Here is a 22,708-nt window from a genome sequence, read left to right as displayed (position 1 = left end):
AAGATTATCTAGTTTACCTTCAACAATTTCTCCTCCACTTTACTCAGTTATTACAAGATTATCTAGCTTACTGCCAGAGTTGAATATAACTCTGGCATTCCCCTCCCTGAATAAGTACTCGTGCGTGAATGTAGGTTCAAAATATTCATTTAGTTTGTTAGCTACCTGAGCAGGATCATCAACAGTTGAACCATTAATATCAAGTGGACCAATCTGATTCTTCCCCCTTCTTCTAAAGTTTACATAAGTAAAGAAATCTTTGCTGTTTTTCTTTGCATCCTTTGCCAAAGATTTCTCGTAATCTGCCTTTGCCTGCCTAACCCTTGTAACTTGGTTACAGACCAGCTTATATCTATCATAGGCTTCTGTGTCACATGTTAATTTATATGTATCCTATGCATTTTTCTTCTCTGTCACATGTCTAATTAGTTCATCTGACATCCATTTAGGCCTAAATCTTGAACAATATTACTTTGTTGGTATGAAAAGCCTGGTAGCTTCCAAGATTAATTCTTGGAATGCTTCCCATTTTGAATTTGCTGTTGGTAACATCATCAGTTGGTTCTACCGTACAGAATTTAAATACTGTCTCAGACCACCGTATTCACCTATATGAAAGCAAAAACCCTTCCCTTTACATTTGATGGTAGTTACCTCTTTGAGTAAATCCCACTTCAGCACATTGATCACTGCCACCTAGTGGTTCTTTTATCTGCAGATTCTTAATGCATGAAGAATCACTACTGATAATCAGATCAGGAGTATTATTCCCAATAATTGCAGGCGCCTCCGTAGCCAGGTGGAAAGGAGCAGCAGTGCGTAGCACACACTTCTTGATTAGAACGGGGTTCGAGCCCATCACCACCAAATACGGAGGATGCGGAAAGGTCAGGGAATGACCACCGCATATCCCGGAGTAATATGGCCTTAGTTGCTAATGCTCCTAAAAACCAAATAACAACAACCCTGTAATTGCCTCCTGAACATGCTGCTGTAGAAAACAATCATCCAATAAATCCACAAAAGCCTTTCTAGTGTGTGAGTGACCAAACCACAAATTCCAGTCAATCTCTGGGAAATTAAAATCCCCCATTATAAGACACTGATTTACTGGCCCATTCTTTTCTCTGCACAATTGCTCATTATACTTATCAGATTCATTTGGCCTATAACACACCTGCTCTCATTTTTCCTTTCCTGGTGCTTAGGTCACACCAAACAGACTCAACATTGCATTGTCTACCAACATCAATTGGATGCACTTCCTTAGATTTTGTGTTTCTTAACTAACAGCATAACCCCTCCTCCCTTTCTGTCCTGTCTATCCTTTCTGTACAGATTGTACTCCCCAAATTCCAGTTCTTCACTGCTTATGTCTGTGTGATACCATGTCTCTAATATCCCAGCAATATCTGACTAGCACTTCAAGCTCATCGAATTTATTAACTATACTCCTAGCATTGGTGTACATGCAAGTATACATGCACCTGTTTCTACTCTTAGTTACCCTAACACAGCCCATGTATTTACTTTTTCCACTACGACTCCCAGCAGTCCTGGAAATCCCCATTGCCTTGCTTTCCAGGTTGCTTCTCAATTGCATTTCTATACAAGTAGTGCAAGAATCACTTTTGCCTCTGCCAGCGGCTACTGTTAATCTATTAGTTCGTGTATTCCCCCCCTCCCCCAAGCAAGCAGTTTTCCAACCCACCTAATTCTGCCTCGATAGCATCAGTAAATATTCTTGCACACTTTCTATTTAAAAAAAATTCAACCCCAGGGGCTCTCATCTGGTGAGTATGGGCTTGGCACACCCAGGGTCCTGAGCTGGATATAATCATTCTTCTCTTTCTTGGTGATTCCCCTCACTTCTACGTGTGAATTTTATTTTCTCTCTCTCTCTCTCTCTCTCTCTCTCTCAGGGTAATTCAGAAATTTTTTTTTTTTTTTTGGCTAGTGCAACATAAGCCTCAGGCTTCCTTGCACTATATGGCTATTAATAATAATAATAAGTGTATCCCCTCCCTGTAGAAGCAGTCTCTCCTGTTAACAAGCACTGACCAGGCTGTGAAAATTTCTATCCCTTGAGCCTTGCACAATCTCTCCAGGGCCAAATTGATCGACAAGGCTCTCGTCATATACTCCCTCCTATCGTGTCTGGGCCGAATTGCAGACACTTTCAAATTCAACCCTAACTAATGGCTTTTTTTCAGCATTGACTTGTACTTGTTAAGTAATTGCGCGGTCTCCTACTCTTAATATCATTAGTGCCAACATGTTGCACTCTTTCAGTACAACATCATATGTTTGTGCCATGCAGTATAAAGCAGGTAGTCAGATACGTTGGGAAGCTGTACATGTGGAAGAATTGGTAAGATGATAAAGTGTGTAAGGTGTGTTCAGTAATCAAATAACATTCTGCCAGTGGGGATCCAGTGATTGAAAAAAGTTTGTTGTTGATATGAGATACCAAAGAAGGCTGACAGGATTTGTCCAGGGAAAAAGAAAGGCTAGTCAGTCAGTCATATAACAGCCCAGTACATGTTCTTTACTGGAACTTGTTACTTATGGGTGTATCACAGCTGATGACTAAACTCAGTTCCATTCATGTTAGCAAAAAACGAAGATACATATACTGTAGATTCACAGGCACTGGCAGTGGAGGATTTGAATATGTTGCCTCATTCATGCTGTTTTATATTGATGGGAAGACCAGAATATGGAAAACAGCATGAATATTCATGAAATCATTCTGACAGGTGTCAACAATACAGGCATGTGGTGACAGTATTAATGGTGTGGAAAGTGTTTTTGTGGTGCACATCCACCCATATCACTTTAGCAACATTTGGATGCCACAGGTTATCAGAATTTTCTGATTGGAAGCAGTCATATCTGTGGTGTAACAGTTTGCAAATGGGTTCTTCTAACAGGATAATGTGCCATATTACAAGGCCAGAATTATATTGGTTCCAGAAACATGAGAGTGAATTGAGCCTACTGCATCTGCCTACCCAGCTACTAGATCTCAAACCAGTTGAGCACCTCTGAGATGTGTTGGAATGGGCTCTTCATAGTATAGATTCACAACAATTTAATTTGTAACAATTGTTACAAATTAAATCGTGGATCAGCATCCCTGTGGTGTGCTTTCAGTTTCTGGTTGAGTTTACCACAATGAATTCAGGCTATTCTGAGAACCAAGTGAGACCTACTCACCATTAGACAGGGACATGCCTAATAAAGTGGCCACTCAACGTATATTGTCATTAGATAATAAAGTATCCATTATCAAGTGTGATCAGGAAACAAAGAGAAGGAAATTATAGCTTATAATTACAATATAAATTGTATAATATATCTTTTTGTTTACTAAGGTAGACATGATAACAGTTTCTAAATGCTTCAAAAATACTGTTAACACAAGATTTACAAATGTATCTCTAATATTTCATGTATGCACAAGGAGTATTTTATATAATAATTTCACAAGTCATTTCTAAAGTGCAAAAAAAATATGCATTTAAATTTGCATGAAAGCAAATTCAGTGGGTTCCCAAAATGTATGGCCTTCAATAGTGAGTTTCTGATAGCAGTAGACTGTGGCATTAAGGTTTTATTTTGTGTAGAACTTTGAAGTTTTTCAAAAACAAAACTGTAAATGTTTTTAAATAACATGTTCCTAATTTGTCTTGATTTCTCAAATGCCTAAAATCCAATCAGATAAAAAAGAAAGAAAGAACTACTAAGGTTAATGGGTGAGATCTCTTCAAATTTTCGTAACATTTTATAAATTGCCTACAGTTGGTTAGAAACACATGTAAGAAATTGCAGCATGTACTGGAAAAATTCATTTTATGCATTAAAATCTACATACGTATGTATATAGATTTTAATGCAGAAACTTCTCCATTCTGATGCTGAAAATTTTAATTCATCAAATGGTGATAGTTTAACATTATTTAACCATACTTATAATTAAAATAAAGTTATCAATAGTCAGAATAACCTTGTATGTTTGTAAATCTCTTAGATGTGAAGAGAAAATAAAAGACAAGTTGGATCGCTTGAAAGAACAGAGAGATGATGATAAAGTAAAAGAATTAAAGCAGAAGGACATTGATGTTAGCAATAGTGAAGAGCCATTGCAGTTGACAAGTCAGAAGGTAGTAATGTGTTTTGTAGTATAGTATAAATTATCTGTTAAATTGCAAATAATCAATTGAAGATATCTTTCTACATCATATTTATATCTTTTTCTTAGTTTTGAATGTGGCTAGTACCCAAAAGTTTTTTATTTTTGAACCTTAAAATACTCAAAATTACTGTTTTACATTGTTATAATATTTTAAAGCTTATACAGAACCAGCTTAAAAAAAAAAAAACAACTTTATTTGCTCATTCCTGCCAGTAATTTATTGAAACTTCCACAACACTTGGTGGAGGTATATTCCAGCAGTCAGTTACTCTTTGGCCGAATGAAAATTTCTATAAATCTATTCTACAGCCATCCTTTTTCAAATTAAATTTGTCCCCTTATATGTGCATCTGAGAGAATAAAGATGCCCTAAGCATTTGGTTTACTTAACCATTTTAAAGCCTTATACACTTCAGATAGTCACCGTACAAATGCTTAGTTTTCAGAGAGTACAGTTTACAGAACTCCAGTCTTTTTTTGGTAAGAATATCCTTTTGTGTTCCTCCAACTAATCTTGTTGCTTTTCTCTGCACCTGTTCCAACAGATCTGTGTTCTTCATAAAAGAAGGTTTCAAAACCTGTGCCATATCCCAGATATAGCTTAACCGTGCCTTATACAATGGGGTAATTACTTCCTTGTCTCTGCTGGCAGTTCCTGTATATCAGTACTTCTCATCTCAATCACCCCCCCCCCTCAGTTATGCACTATTTCTATATTATAAATTAGAATGTTATGGACCACAAAAATCATTAAACTGTACATGTAAATATATTAATTATTTTTTAAATACAATGATATGTACTTGTATTTAACACATATGTAATATGCATTTGGTTATTATAGGTATACTGTATTTCCCAGCACTGTTAATGAGATTGTTGCCTAAAGCAAAAAAAAAAGCTGTTTTGTTTTGAAATTCTGAGGACCACCTTCATAGGTTATGTGTACTACAGGTTGGGATGTGCTGTTGTATATCATTGTCAGAACCCCATGGCTAGCCGCCTGTTTACACTTCTCAGACAACCCAAAGGTCATGGGTTCGATTCCCGCCTCGGGCTTGGATCAAGGTACTGCAAAAACCTTGGGAGGTGCATTATGGCCACAGAAGCCTATGCACCAACAACTACCAAAAAAAAAAAAAAAAAAAACCACTTCTCAGAGAATTTTGTGTAGGACTGAAATTACCCAAGGTGTTTTTCCTTTTCAATTACCATTAATCACTGTTAAACATCAACTTCCCCTTATCTCCCTATCTGTTTAGTTTATCTAGATATTGAAAAAGCAAATTCAAATTACTGTTATAAACCATGTGCCCACCAGGCCTTGCATTGTTTGCTATTACTGTTACTAAGTCATCAAAACCATCAATCTTCAGGAAAGTACAGTTATGATGTCTTATTAATAACCTATTGGTTTGATGTTCAATGAGATTGCAACTAACAGTGAGGTAATAAAATATAAATTGTAAATAGAGTGAAATTGATGGAGGGCTATAGACTACTGTCCAACATATGTACTGTATATTGGGCATTAGTCCAAGTAAATTAATGTTTTAAAACACTGATATGTGGTTTTCATTTTTACAAAATTTCAAAATTCCACAGAGCTCTCTGATATCAGGAAATTCGTTAGTGGTACCCACCCACATTCATATAATATACTTGAAAAGGTGCACATAGGACAATCAAGTGAAAATATGAATAAATCAATATGTGAAAACATTTATATTACTAAGTTTTAATTTTTCAGGAATGAAGCAGCATTTAAACCAGTCCTCAAAGAGAGATATTGTTATCCATGCTCTCTGGTTCGATCGGAAATGCACGGGTAGGGTGGCTTTATTGATGCCCTTAAATGCACGAGGATTTCCAGAATGGTACACAAGCAGTGGTTTTAATCTGTAATCTCCCACTGCATTAACCCCAAGCAAGAGCATGGCGCTATCTTTTGAAGCCTTGAAACATGGCATTGCCCTTTCCTCTTTGGCAATGTATGTTCGATCCAGCATTTTTTTCCTATACAGAGCAGTCTTGTCAACGTTAAAAATTTGCTGCGTTGAATAGCTGCCGTCATTGTCTAGGCCACATGTCAATGATCTGGGTATATTCTTACACGTGGATATGATGTAAGAATATATGCCATATCCAAAAACTTCATACAGCATGTCCCTCCTACTTTTCTTACTATTGAATACACTATGAATTGTCAAACTAATAGAGTAAGCTTCTCATCTGCAAAAAGATATAAACCCAAACACTTCCTAGACCATTTAAAAAATATACATGGCGTCAGCTCTAACCTCAACGATGTTCATTTCCATTTGCAGTCTGCCAAACCCCGTGTACTTCTTCTGACAGAATCTGTTATCAGTTGATTCAACCACCGCTCATGTCAGTTGCCCAAATTATTCGCTGCATGATTCCTTTCGTCTCAAAGATGGTACTTGTGCATATGTCTGTTCCAGTATTCTCTGTCAGAGACTTGGTAATTTGGAATCTCCTCTTTTCAATCTTCTCTGGCTTAAAATCTTTCTACCTCTTTCTGTCCAATTCATCTGTTGTCTCTACTATCTCCCAACTCCACTAATCACTTGGATACCTTCAACTTCCTCTCTTTGCAAATTGACTTTCTCCAATCCAACTTTCCTAACTGTGAGGTAATATTCCTTGGTGATTTTAATGTTCACAACTCAAGCTGGATTCCATTCTCTAGTCACACAGATCCAGCTGGTCGAGATGCTCAGGCTTTTGCAATTACTAATGACCTCGCACAGATTGTTCATTTACCTACCAGAATAGTGAACAATCCTGACCATACAGCCAACACGCTTGATCTTTTTCTCACAAACAACCCTTCAAAGTACATGGTCATAGTGAGTGGTCCATTAGGAACCTCAGATCACAACTTGGTGATTCTCTTCTCCAGTGGAGCCTTTATCTCTTGGCTATTCCTAACCTCGTATTGTTTGACATTACAAGAATGCAAAATGGGATGACCTGCGAGACTTCTTTTCTTCTTTTCCTTGGTCGGATTACTGTTTCAAAACTTCTGATGTCAACGTTTGCTCAGATTGTGTTAGTGAAATTATTCTTGTAGGAATGGAATCCTTTATTCCACATTCCATTTTAAAATCTCGTCCTTTATCTAAACCTTGGTTTTCCAATAAATGTGCTAAGGCTGTTCAAGAGAAGAATGTTGCATATCGAATTGGCTTGTTTCCAATTCTAGTTTGTTTCTGCACACACCAATGCTCGCAACAATTGTGAAGCAATTATTAAGCAGTCCAAACTACATTTTGAGAAATCCCTCCCATGCAATTATCATCCCATTGCAGTTACTTCTACTCTTTCAAAAGTAATGGAGAAATCAATTAACCACAAACTCTTAAACTACCTAGAAACTTTCTGTCTGATCAACGATCGGCAGTATGGATTCCGTCAGTGTTGATCCACACTAGATATTCTGGCTTATGTTAGCCATTTATTGACAACTTTAATGGAAAAGTTCAGTGAAACACAAGCAGTTACTCTTGACATCTAAAAGGCTTTCGATCGTGTTAGGCATAAAAGCCTTCTAAACAAGCTTCCATCTTATGGTTTGCCAACTGTTTTGTAATTGGTTATTCAGTTTTCTCTCTGATCACTCACTGAGAGTGATGGTAGATAGCTCTCTGCCTTCTAACTTCTCCACTAATGCTGGTGTTCCCCAAGGTTCAGTTCTTTCCCCCACTCTTTTCCTTTTGTATATTTAATGACCTTCCGTTGACTCGAAATCCTATCCATAGTTTTGCCGATGATAGCACATTGCATTCCACTTTCCATTTTGAGAAACCTTGCCCTGCTCAATCAACTTCAACTTGTCGAATATCCGTTACCAGTTCCTTAAATGCCGATCATCAGGTAATTCTCCAGTGTGGCAAAGACAACTTAGTTGATTTCAAACCTTCTAAAACTCAGTCCTGTCTTATCTTACAAAAACAATTCTTCAACTCCTATGCTTATGGTGACACTCTGATTTCTAGGCAAGATGATATCTCTCTTGGCACAAGCACATTACAAATATTGCTTTCCCTACTTCTAAAACACTTGGTTTTCTCTTTTGCTCTCTGCATTACTTTTCTTCCAAACAGCTGTTCACTCTGTACAAATCGCAAATCCGCCTTACCATGGAATGTTGTTCCCACATCTGTGGGCGGTGCCCCCAAAACCTCTCTCAGGCTTCTTGATTCTATTCAGAAGAGGGCAGTTAGGTTAATTAAATACAGATTATTTTGATTTTTGTGAAGATATATTTAAAAATGGCAAAGTTTACATGACTGCTTCTGTCTTTCTGCTTGCTAGTGTATTCATTGAAATATAAGGCAAATGTTTCCTAGTTCGATTCTTGCCAGTCAAAATTCAAATATAACTTTCATTATTATTGACTTTTTTGGAAGTTCTTTAATATTTCCTGAACTGTAAACTTTATAAAATTAAAGTGCTTTCAATTAACTCATTAATTTTAAAATCCTTCAAGAAAATGTTGGCAGATAATTGAAAGTATATGAAATAGCCAAATTGCTTAGAACATCTTAATAGCTGGCTTCTTCTATCTGTATATGCTTCCTATTTCAAAATTAGAAGTTTCTGTTGACAAGAACAAGTATCACTAACAATGGCTTAGCAGATAGAAATGTAAACACAAAAAATCATTTAGAGAAAATTTACTGTGTCCGGGGAGTGAATGCCACTACAGTAGTAGTGATTAAATTTGTGTGCAAAAACAGTGCTAAAACAATTAAATTCCAAAATATTAACTAAATTACAGTAGCATTAGTAGAGGCTACAATGGATAAAAGGGTGGTTGAGTAGGAGAAGACAGAGAGTGGTAATCAATGGATGCTCTTTGTGGGCTAATGTTATTGGTGGAATCCCCCAGGATTCAGTGTTGGGCCCACTGTTTTGTTTGTACAGTCAGTCCTCGTATAGCAGTTGTTGTTGTTCCTAGAAACCCTCGTGCAATATAAACAACAGGCTCTATGGGAAAAATAGGGTTAGGTGCCGACCACCCAAGATTGAACACACATTTGTAACCAAAACATTACCAAACACAATAAATAATCGTAATAAAATACTCGTAATAAAATACGTAAGTATTTTATTACGAGTATGTAATAAATTATGTAATAAAATACGTAAGTATTTTATTACAACTATTACGTAATAAAATATTGCTAATGCTTTTGCTTCTATTGTAAGCAAACTTGTTTTTTGTTTGATTTTCTATCCAAACAGATAACAGCGGTTCCATCTCTTCCAATTCTTGTGTCTTAATCTAATGGATTTTAATTACACTTTGAGTTGTTCCGGCTATGAAAGTTGTTTTTATTTTCTCTGCGTTCTTTGTAATTCTTGGTGTTGCCTCATTTAGGTCTGTATCACGTGCAATATCACATGGTCTTTCATTTTGCTCAAAGCGTTTCACAATTTCATATTTTTTTTCTTTCGACAGAGGTGGACCAGCCATAAGCCTTACCGGGGAAACCCCGGTGGGCCGGAGGTCGATGTGATTTTGGCTACAAACGCTAGTATGAGGCCACTATAAATTTTCCCGGGTAAGAATTTTTAACCCAGTCCGCCTCTGTTTATCGATTGCTTTTCTTTTTCTCTCTGAATCTGCGTGTCTTCACCAGGACGCTTCCTTTTCACACATTTTAAGTATTTTACTCATTTAGGGAATAAAGCACAATTACAAAACGAGGAGGCACGGTTGATACACATAAACAAAGCTGCGCACGTGTAGCAACTGAATAAACAACACCTCACATTTTACTAAAGCACATTTCTAGGGGTTACTATCATAAAACAATAAAAACAATTTCCAGTTGCGTTTCTGCTAGTGGAATCTGTTATAAACTGGTAGTAAACTCGATCTAATTGGATTTGCGATTATACCGATAGCTGGAATTGTGTTGGTTTTTATGTTATTATGGTGAAATGTGTTTCCCCCTTCACTGATATAAAAAACAAATACATTTTCAGAATCTTCTCTTCATTCCTATCGTGTTGCGTTCAGTTGGGGGTGATTCCGCATTCGACTGCCATTTCTTGTAAACACAAAGGCGAATCATGCATAAGCGAATTCGGTTCATGTTATATAAGATATCGTTCTCCTATTTATAAATCATGTATGATCGAATTCGTGTAGTGTAAACACGTGTTATACGAGGACTGACTGTATTTATCGGTGATATTGATGAAGGTATATCAGACTTAATTTAGAAATTTGCAGATGATTCAAAGGTTTGCAGGATTGTTAATGACAGTAATGGCAGTGTGCTACTGCAACAGAATCTAGAAAAGTTGGGCAGATGGGCTGAGAAGTGGCAACTGAAGTTTAACATTGACAAATGCAAAGTACCACATATGGGTAGAAGTAACCCCAGAGAAACGTACCAACTGTGTGGTACTACTCTTAGGATGGTACAAAATGAAAAAGATCTGTTAATAATTGTGCAGTCAGATACGAAATATTCAGAGCAGTGCAGATAGGCTGCCAGACTAATCAGGTGATTATCTCTTTGATTTTGGCAATGGTCAGGCCACATCTTGAGTATTGCATACAGGTATGGAAGCCTGATTTTAGGAAGGATATAGAGTTGCTTGAGCGAGTACAGAGAAGGGCAACAAGATTGGTGAAGGGAATGAAGGAGTCCTCTTACCAAGAAAGGCTCAAGTTCTGCAGTGTTCAGCAGCTGGAGACTAGATACCTACAAGGTGGCCTAATTGAGGTATATAAGGTCTTGAATGGGTTCAGCAGGCTAATTCTGATGGGATTCTTCCTCATGCTCAGATTATTAACCTGAGGGAGCATAAGTTCAAATTGAGGAAAGGCAGTTGTAGAATAGATGTGTGGAAATTTGCCTTTAGGCAAATTACCCTTTAGGTAGTTGATTGCTGGAAGAAACTTCCATCTGTTATTGTGGATGTTGATAGCTTAAATAAATTCAAGGTGGAACTGGACAAATGTTTAGAGGGAATGGATGTGTGAAATTTTTTTTTTTTTTTTTTTTAGCTGATGCAACATAAGCTTGCTTCCTTGCATCATATGCCTCTACTATTGCTATTTTGATACAGCAGTCTACAAATCAGTTGTTAAATTATGAATCTTTAAAATTTAATGTATAATGGAAATGCTTTTATCATTATAATTTAATTTACATTATGAATGTCAGTATCTTTAGAAAGTACTCTTTCAAAAAAATAGATTATTTCTGTAATCATGTTGCTTTATTTCTACTTACCATACTCGTAACAAAATCACTGGCAAACCATTATCTATAAAATGCATTAATTTCAAAATATATATAATATAGAATAACTTGTGAGCTAGGTATGTAACGGTGGTCCACCTTTGAGAATTTAATCCTTTCACAATGTGTAGATCTCTTGATCTCTCTTTTTTTTTTTTTTTTTTCTGTTGTGTGTGTGTTTGCGGGCTCTGGTCGAGTACTTTGATTGTATTTCGAAAAATTATTTTGAATAATGGCTTAATATTTTTTTTTTGAGTATATACTTGAGTATATACTGACATGTCTGTGTCTTCAACTAATAACAACAGTTTTAATAAATGGCAGATTTTTTTTTTTTTTTTTTTTAAATTTTGTTTGGTTTTCCACTGTTTGAATCTAATGATGAGAAATCAAGTTGCAATAATAATATAAATTAATATTTAAAAGCATTTATGTACAGATGAATTAATTAAATGTGAATAATATTAATTAAATGTCATTTGTTGTTATCAAGTGAAATTTATTGTTCAAAAAAGTATTACATTAAATAAGTTAAACCCCCACACAATAGACCTGATTAATAATTGACAGTGTTTCTGGATCTCTTATTAAATCCTGTCATCAGGCCTAATTTGAGCTTTGGTATTTACCACCATACCAAATCCCTTAGAGGATTGGTGTGGTGGTGAATGGTGGGATTCAGTATGGTATCTCTAAACATCATCTAAGTAATTATATTATATTAAGTTTAACTTAATATAATATTTTTTACACAATAAAATTCATTTAATGATTACATTCATGTAATTTAATTATGCTATTCAGATTTAATTTAGGTGCACTATAGCCAGTGCACCTAACACACGTACACACAGACAGATTTAATTTACTATGTGCAACCACTTAATGCCCTTTTCTCAGCATGTTTATGTATGAAATTTTCATTTATTTTGAACTCTTTCCACAGAGCTTTCCTCTGGAAACATTACACAGATCCCACACACATTTGGGGAAGTAACTTGTGAAAAGATTAAGCCTGCTGATTGGTGAGGCCCTGTTGTATGTGAATCGTATTAAATGCTGCTGCTGTTCTGATTTTGCTTAAGTGTGCAATATAAATTTTGATATCTAATAATTATTAAATTCTGTTTTCAGAAAAAAAATTGGAATGTTCCCATCTCCGTGCCTACAAGTAAACCATATGTAGTGACATCATGTGTTCATAATAGCCAAAGTACTACAGTCACGGTTACTACTTGTACAGTTAGTCAGTTGGAGAAAGAAAATTTTAAAGATTTGAATTGTGATGATTCAAAAGCAAGGTAATTAGTCTGTGTATTCCTTAGTAGTAAGTAAACTGAGTAATTGAGACAGGTAGAAAAAACTTTAATGAAGCAGTGGTAACATAGTGTCATAAAGTAGCTTAATGTAAAAATATGTAATTGGTTTGTTAATAACTCATCTGCAGTACTAACAAGCATAATCAAGTTTTATTGTGTGACATCAGTTTTCCATGAATAAAAATATTTTTTGCAATGTATGTTACTCTGAAACAATAATCTATATAATATTGGTATAAATACACTAGAAAACTTTTAAACAAAAAAACTATGTTTGTAGTGTGAAAGTGCATCATTTTATCTATATCTCATATTTGCTCATCCTTCACGAGTTGCCATGTATTGCATTACCTCGAATAAGCAACGCTTCACTAAAAAAGAAGGCTATTGTTACTTATTCTCAGTGGGCACCACCTGAGAATAAGTAACAATAGCCTTCTTTTTTAGTGAAGCGTTACTTATTCGAGGTAGTGCAATACATTTCAACTCATTGTGAAGGATGAGCACGATATGAGATACAGATAAAATTATGCCCTTTCACACTACAAACATTTTTTCGTTTAAGAGTTTTCTATGGTGTATTTACACCAATATTATGTTGTGTCTCCTTGTCAAACTTGCCAGGGAACTAGAGAAATTCTGAAATCATCCCTGACCAAATATTCATGTGATTTTACCATCTACAAGCGCAGTGCCTCATAGCAAAACCAAAATTGCATTGTTAATTTTTTACCAGCTCTCAACCACCAATAATAAAGTATCAAGGCCATGCCGCTGCTCATCTAATTTTTAGAAATCACCTCAGTGTTATATTGGATCAAAGATTGCCCATCAACCAGCACATAGCATACATTTCTGAAAAGGCAAAAAAAAAAAAAAAAAAAAAACCCACAGCCATGCTAGGAAGAATTGCATACATTTACTGGATGGGTGAAGAGGAATCTACTGTGGTTGAGCAGGAAAGGATGCTCATCAAAGATTAGAAACTTGTACATTGTATTCTTAAAGTGCAGCCCAATGGCAAAAATGAATGAACCACTGTCATGTGGCTTTATAATTCTTTTTTTAAAACATGCTCTTTCCTGAAATTCATTATGACAGATTATTTTAAAGTCTGAAAGAAATTCCTCTATTTATGATTAGGCTTTCATAGGATTAGGTATGTACACATATCCATGATTTGCAAATAAATCTTTTTACACCATACAATCAGTGAAAAATATATAATTTTAATGTTTTTAAAAATGTTAAAAAGTTTTTGCTTAATACTGTAGTACATATTCTTAATTAGATTATACTCTATTGTATTAATATAATTACATTAAATGTTAATTAATGTAATTAAATACATTACCACCACACCCTTTTGGCATCTCTCATAATGTGGATATAACTTCGCAACTGACATGGCTTGTTGTATTACCTGGGTACCTGCCCGCCCACTGATGACGAAGCCAAACAGCTTCGAAACGATCGTCTGGGTGGTGGTGGTACCGCTGAAAATAAATAACAGTAGTCTTCTCTACTAGAGAAGCGTTATTTATTTGAAGTAATTCAATAGTAGCTATCTTGTTGTGAAGGCAACCACATTATGAGATACAATTAAAACAATGCCTTCTACGCTACAATCGTAGCTCAAATCTATGGGTTAACAATGGTATATTTACACCGATATTATATAATTAAATGTTAAAGAAGTTCATATGAACATGTCTGATTCTGAACAGAACCGTTCAGAAAAAAATTAAAAAATTATAAAATAAATAAGAATAAGCAAATATAAGTATGAATAAATATTTTACTAGTCGGCGTAATTTTTTTTTTTATTATTTTTTACCTTCAAAACTCGTAATTTTTTAAAATTCAAACAGCCGTAGCCCCATTACCACCCAGATTTAAGCACACCAATTTTTACAGTATTCAGGTCATAAATTAATCCCAAAAGTATGACCACCCTATTGTTACTTATTCTACCACCCTATTGTTACCTGTATATGTGAGTTTAAATAAGAATAAGCAAATATAAGTATGAATAAATATTTTACTAGTCGGCGTAATTTTTTTTTTTAATATTTATTACCTTCAAAACTGGTCATTCTTTAAAATTCAAGCAGCCGTAGTCTCATTACCACCCAGATTTAAGCACACAAATTTTTACAGTATTCAGGTCATAAATTAATCCCAAAAGTATGACCATGTGAGTTTAGAGTGGATAGTTTCAGTTATCTATTCACAAGGCCTGTGTATTGAATTCTCATTTTATATTCCAAATCTGATATTCTAAGACCTAATTTTCACCCAGTGGTCACTGGCAAAGTTAAAAGGAAGTTTTTATCTAGATATGAGAAACAATAAAATTTACTTTTGCACAGTACACTAGCATTTTATGTATTTTTTGAAATAACTGAATAATGATGTAACTGTATAATGCATGGCACACATGGTTGTAGCAGCAATAAGTTCAGTGTATTGAATAGAAGACAAACTGCTTAGTATGTTCATACTAAATGTGAAATTCATATCTGGATTGGAGATAATGGGAAAAAAAACTGAATCAGAAAAGTTAGAACGATACATTACCAAATTTTTCTGATAAATCTCTAGAGATTCAATTGCCATTTTGAAAATTCTATTGTGGAAGTACCTTTGAATTGAACCAGACATACAAAATTTGATTTATTAGTATAGATCAGTGTTTTTCAACCTTTTTTTCCACGTGACCCAACATATTTGTTTGTAATTGTACTGCGACCCAAATGTTTATATTATAAAATTTTTAAAAACCTGGTAGACTGGAATCACTGTATATTACATAAATAAATAAGATTATGCATATTTGACAATAACTTCTACATGTGAAAAGTAACATTCAGTACATTTCTACTGAGAGCGGTTCAGACTAATTTTGATTTATAGCGAATACTTCAATTTCATTTTTTATTATTTAAATTCAACTATGTAAAAATGTAAGACTAACGATTTTAAATAAAACAGGCTGTTTCAAAATAATAAAAATCACTAAAATAGTTGGAATTATATTTATTAAAAACTCTTACATAAATAATGAACAAAATAATACAAGATAATATTTAATGACTTTGTTGTCCTCAATTAATTTTTTAATTCTTACTTCAGTAGAATTAGTTAATGCTATTCTCGTTGTTGAACTTATGTCGAGTCAGTTTCTGAACTTATTTTTCATAACAGCCATTGCTGAAAATTCACTTTCAGCCAAATAAGTTGTTGCAAATGGAAGTAACAATTTTATTGCCTTTTCACTCAGAGTCCGATATTCTTCTTCAATTTATAGCCAAAATTTAGGTAAATTATTCTGGTTTTCTTTAAACTTTATTTCCGAAATCTTGTCCATTGATAATTCAATTAAATTTTCTTCTTCTTCTGATAGAGATAAATTATTTGATTGACATTGTTGAAAGGGATTTATTACCCACATATTGCCCAAACGAATATCTCCTGTAGGTAGGGAAATATTGAATGAACTTTTCTTTTAATTTTAATAAATGATTTTGTATAACTTGACGTATATCCAAAATTTTCTTGAGTTATCATGTTGTCCTTAACCATTTGTAAGAATGATGGAAACATATCAAAACAATCCTTTTTAACTTTGTTTAATCAGAGATCAAGTTTTTTTAACAAAAGCTTCTATTTTATTATAACAAATAAAAAGATTGGTCTGATTTCCTTGCATTGACAAATTTAAATCGTTCATTAACGAAAATATGTTAGCTAGATAGGCAACTTTAGCAAGCCACAAATTACTTTTAAAATATTCACTTAATGTTGACTTCTGGTCATTTAAAAATATTTCAACTTCTACTCAAAGTTCGAATAATCGTTTCAGAACTTTTCCTCTTGAAAGCCATCTTATGAGAATGTACCAATACCTGTTTATGGGCCGAATCCATTTCTTCACACATTATATTAAAGATACGGCTGTTTACTGCACTCTTTTGAATTTGGTTAACTATTTGTATACACTGATTTAAAATGTCATGTAAATCTTCACTCATATCTTTTGTAGCTAATTATTCCCGATGAAGAAAATAGTGAGTTGTTATTAAATATGGATGAGCAGTTTTCTTTATGTGTGATACTAAACCCCTATTCTTTTCTATCATTGCCACTATCCCATCAGTACAAATCCCTATAGGCGCCTCCGTAGCCAGGTGGGAAGGAGCAGCAGTGCGTAACACACGCTTTTTGATTAGACCGGAGTTCGAGCCCGTCACCACCAAATACGGAGGATGCAGAAAGGTCAGGGAATGACCACCGCATATTCCCGGAGCAATATGGCCTTAGTTGCTAATGCTCCTAAAAACCAAATAACAACAAATCCCTATATAGCTATTCCAAGAAATGTTTTTTGTTTGGAAATACAAATTGATGTTTTTAAAACTTTCTTCTGGCATTGCTGAAGACTCTTAATTTCAAAGAACATATTAATTCTTCCTGTATATCTTTACATGTAAAATCAGTATATCTTGTGTAAACCAATATTATTGCATCATTTGATACATCTGTGGATTTGTCTAATTGAATTGCGTAATACGGGGATTTTTGTATTTTTTCCACGAACTGTAATTCAAGGTCATCAGACAAATCGCTTATCTGTCGACTTAGTGTCATTTGACATGGGAATGCAATTTATTTTTGCTTCTTATTCTTTGCCAAATAATTCGCTACAAATGTCTTTTATGCAAGGCTTTAATAACATTTCTCCAATGGTATACACTTTCTTGCATTTACCAATATGAAAGGCTGCCAAATAAGAAAATTTCAAGAATTTTTTGTCCATAGAAACAAATTTTGTCAAATTGGATCTAGTTGTTTTTAATTCATCGCATTTTCTTAAAAAGAAATCCATAGGTTTATCTTTATATTGGCTATGATTTGTTTCCAAATGTCTTAATAGTTTGTTAATTTTGAATGAAGAGTTGGCCAATACATTTCCACAGATAACACATTGTGTAAATCTATTCCATTTTCTTTTATGGAAATGAAACCATGATTAATATATTTCTCTTGATAATTATAAATAAAACTCTTGTCTTGTTTTGCTTTTTTTGCTACTGGTTTGTTTGAAGTACTAGACATTTCTGCATTTTTATTATCCAAAATAGTTTCTTGAAAATTTTCTTTTTGTTTTATTCCGAAAAAATGAGATAATTTGACTTGTTTACTCATTATTAAACAAGGGTAATCTAAGAAAAAAAAAAAGGCAAAACTTAAAAAGAATTTTAAACTGTTTCCTATTGAAAATTTACTTAAAGTTTTCATTGTGATGAATTAATCACATATACAACGAAATAAAAATATTAATTTAAGAGCTAAATGAAAATTTGAAAAACGAAAAACTTGAAATTTAATATTACTGAATCTCAACGAAATACAAAATACGCTAATATCATTGAACGCATATCGCAATGGATGGCAGTGGCAGTGTATCACACTAACTACATAACAGGACGATAAAGTAAATAAACACGTACATAAAAAATAATTCTTACCTTTGAACTGTTTGTACTGGTCGTGATCATGTCGTTTGTTTCCTGCTGAGACCATTTCACTTCGGTTTTAAACTTTTAGGTTAGAAAATTAATTTGTCTTTCTGTCATAAGATCGAATATCAACGGATGAAGTGAAAGGATGATGCTCTGGCATGATACAATTTGTATCATGTGCTCTGGGCTTCTTGCTTCGGCACAAGGTAGCAGCTATCATTTTGCAACTATTAAAAATTTAACGTGACCCATAGGTTGAGAAACCCTGGTGTAGATAATGCCAGCTCCAATACAGTCCAGTTAGGCATCTAGGTCAAAGTGAGCGGATTATGTACTAGATTTTACATAATCTACTTACTAATATAATAAATAGTACATAATCCACATACTAATATAAAAAATGTTTATTAAAAATATTTTTTAATAGATATATTTTAAAATTTTTTTTTTATGTAAGTAAAATTTGATTCTTTCCCTCCCCATTTAAATATATTCTTCAAATATTTAACAGGGCATTTTGATTGTTGATTTTTTGGGCCACACCTGTCTTTTTGGAAGTTCTATGGAGATTTCTAGACAATTAGAAAATAAATATATCTGATATAATGGTTGAAAGGCATTATTTAAATACAGGAATAAATTGTTAGTATGAGGAAACTGATTTGTATTCTTTGGGATAATGAAATTTTAATAATTTTGCTTTTTATACGTGCTTCAACATATAGGATTAACTCCAATCCCTCCCTGAAATCCATGAATTGATTAATGATAATCCATAACTTTTTAAAGTAATTAAACATAACTTTTTATTGTAACTTTTTAAAGTTTCTAAATTGTTATTGATCTTATATTTTGGATCATATTTAATTTCACTTTTTAGGAGATTGTTTCACAGAAATGTCTAATTAGAATAACTAATTCAACTTGAATTAGTGGTAACTAATTTCACTGGTGTCAGTCAGTTGAATTAGTGGTAAATAATTTAACTGATTCAACATCAGTAGAATTAGTGTTCCTCCTGAGTTCAAAGTAGTGACAAATATGGTTATTTGCAATGCTATCGATAAAGAATGCTATTCTTTATCAATAGCAATTGCAGAATGCTATTGATAAAGTTGTGGGTTGAACAATCCAGACAGTTAATACTGTCTAGAATACAACTACAAATATGTTACATTAATGTTAAAATTCTCATTTGTAATTCATGTTTTCAAGAAGGATTTTAAATGTTTTGACCTAATAACCATCTTCTCAAGCAGGTATTTTCATGTGTTGAAGAAACAAAGTAAAATATATAAGGTAGGATCAAAAAGTTCCAGAGAGAGAGAGAGAGAGAGAGAGAGAGAGAGAGAAGACTAGATTTTATTGTCACTTCACTTACTGTTTGATTAAAGGAAAATGTGCCACTATGACTGATGTACTCAATATTTAATTTATTGAAAACTCTTGAGGCTTTAAACTTGTCAATCAGCTTATACCAGTTGTCTTGATTTCAAATACTATAACTACACAGAGTGACTCAAAATTTATGCAACTCAAATGTAATTAACTAACATTTATTAATTCTATTATGATTTGATTATACAGTCAAGCATTTATAATAACTATAATGATTATAAGTAATTTTTAAAAAAAATATTTGGCATGGTGATTCAGGATTTTTTTTTTTTTTTTTTTTCCCCCCCATAAATTCAGCTTTGATGCTCAGACAGAATATGTCATGATAACTTGATCACAAACAAAGTATGGATGAGTTTATAAGTTTAACTTGAGGGTTAAACTTAACCCTCAGGTTTGGTAACAGTGCTGTTACCAAAGTAAGAGAAAATAGCATTTTCATTTTGGGTTGCTTGAATTTTGAATTGCTCTGTAGAACCCAAGTTAATAAGAATACCCCTTTCTGCATTTAACCAGTCTTGTCACTCTTCTCTCTATCTTCTCCAAACCTGTATGCAATTGTTTATGAGGTGGCCTAGCTTTGCTTTTTACAGGGTGTTTTTAAAGTTTCAAAACTCAGACTTGCACATATCTCCTTTTACACTTGTTGAACAACATATTATTTATTTGATATGCAGATCTGTTGTATAAGGCCACAATGCCTTTTAGGAGTTGTTAGAAGTGCCTGCCATTTGCACTAAATTCACTTAAACCTGAACACATTTTTGGCAGGACTCCAACACATCCATTTTAGTCCTGTAGTTTTTCAGATATATAGCTAGTCTCATGAAATTTTTTAATCATCTGTAAGTTAAAAGCTGTCACAGCCTTTTTGTGTCAACTTTTAAAGAATAGAAAATTGCATGAATTAGGAGTTATTGAAAATGAAAATCTGGACAAGGAATGGGGAAAAATGGGGGGGGGAGAACTTTTGTAAGAAACAATTCTGAGATGGTTCACAAATGTAAGATTAAAATATTCATCTATCAGCAGAAATATGGAAAAAGGAGAGAAGAGATTTGCAAATGAACTTGCTGTAACACGTTTTAAGTTTACAGATTAGTGGCTAAACAGGCAGAAGGAGAGGACATTGTATACAATAAGCTTATTGAGAAAAATTGAACTCTGATATGATAGATTCAGCAGAAAAATGGGTGGAAAATGGCTTTTCTAATTTATTGGAAGAATTTAGTCCTGATTATTTTCAGCACTGATGAAACTAGCATTATCGATGAGCATACTTCACACATTCAAAAATGAACATTTGACAGTGAAAAAACTATAAAGAAACTACTTATGTGCATTATAAAAGGCACAGTATACAAGGGTGGATTGATATGTAATGCATCTTTGATCATCATTATTTGAAATATTTTAACTATACTTCACATACATCAGTATTTCATGTTAGAAATGAGTTCCATATCACTCTCAAATACTTTACCAGCTAAAGTATTTTGTTTGGTAGACTTCAGTCTACCAAACAAAAAATAAAATATGATGGAGTGAAGTTAGGGCTATAGGGTGGATGAGGCATTGTGTTTCACACCAACACTAGGCAGTGTATGGTTATCTGTGCTGTGTGTGGCTTTGTATTATCCTGACGAAGCTCGATATCCTGCTGATTTAGTTCACATATTTTGGTCTTCAGAACTCACTAGGCAGTCTATGGTTTTTAAGTTTTTCCAGAGATAAGCTGTCTTTCTTTGTTGATGGTGGTTCCACTTTCCAAAAAAAATTATAAAATGATGCCATTTTGATCCCAGAAGGTGGCCATAAGTTTGTTTTTTTACAGGTGATGTAGGACATGCCCATTTCATGGATTATTATTTGGTTAAAACACTCAAGACCACCAGCATCACTCAAGACTGCCAAACCTCTCCCGAAAATCTTCACAGATCTCTTTCCTTGCAGCCATCATCTATCATGTGAACAGCTTGGGGTCTATATAGAACAGATTTTTCTGTACCACAGTCTGTTGATGACGGTCATAACACTTCCTTTTGACATTTTCGTAGTGTCTGTCACTTGTCTGGTGGCTGTGCACGTGCCAGTTTGAATGAGCTGGTCAAGGAGTTCTTCATTTTCACTGTTTGTGACAGACAATGGTCTTCCTGCTGTTGGTTTGTCCTTAATGTTGAAATCACCTTCCCGGACTGTTGGAGCCACCTCTGGACATTGCTTTGATCAATTGTCTGCTCCTCATAGACTGCCAGGAGGTTTCAATGGATAGATGTGGTGAACTGACCACTCAGTTTGAACAGGAACTCCATCACACACTTTGCTAGAAACAGCTGTCCCTTTGTCCATCCATGTTTTCAATTCTAAAACACCAGAAAAATTATTTCAGGTGTGTTAATGGGTAATTGGTAGTGCAACATACAGCAGACTTGATTAACTGGGACACTTCAAGGCCCCAAAATAAAAAAAATATCCATCGGAAATCATAAAATTCAAGTAATAAATAGAATAGGTATAAATAGATGTTTTGCAAGTCATAAATAAGTGACAAGTGTCATGATTGGGAGATGAATGTACCTCTTATTCCGCAACCCCGCTGTCTTCACACCTGTCAATCAAAACAACAATAGAAAGAGAGCAAATGTTTAGTGTGTTGCGCTGCAAAAGGACAAAAAATTTTCTGTTATTTATGTCAGGAATGTTTCTTTTTTAATAGTAAATATTTTTTTTTTGTTTAGAAATCGCAAAAATGATGGGTAAATACAAAAGAATGGTGCTCTCAATTGAACAAAAATTTGAAATTATTCAGAAGTTTGAAAACGGTGCTTCTGTTAAATCTTTAATCAACTATTATAATGTTGGTGACCAAACCATACACAGCATGTTGGTGACCAAACCATACACAAAATAAAGGGAAGCTATTAGATTTTGCAGGCACATTTGATAGCATCAAAGGTGAGACTGTCAAAAAATCGA

At 34.1% G+C, this 22,708-nt stretch overlaps 1 protein-coding gene across 2 annotated transcripts in view; it reads left to right on the top strand.

The window, feature by feature from the left end:
• Positions 1-22,708, top strand: part of LOC150077938 (uncharacterized) — a 635,130-nt gene that overhangs the window by 379,887 nt on the left and 232,535 nt on the right. For both annotated transcript variants that reach the window (XM_090384667.1, XM_090384666.1), the window contains exons 9-10: positions 4,034-4,166; positions 12,625-12,791. In XM_090384667.1, the coding sequence (XP_090240793.1) occupies positions 4,034-4,166; positions 12,625-12,791 (300 nt within the window). The remainder of the gene's footprint in view (positions 1-4,033; positions 4,167-12,624; positions 12,792-22,708) is intronic.

The sequence above is a fragment of the Mastigoproctus giganteus genome, chromosome 11 (assembly GCF_048544385.1).
Source record: "Mastigoproctus giganteus isolate SK-2022 chromosome 11, ASM4854438v1, whole genome shotgun sequence".
NCBI lineage: Eukaryota > Metazoa > Arthropoda > Arachnida > Uropygi > Thelyphonidae > Mastigoproctus > Mastigoproctus giganteus.
The sequence above is the reverse complement of the archived record's forward strand: the minus strand, read 5'-3'. Positions and strand labels throughout refer to the sequence as shown.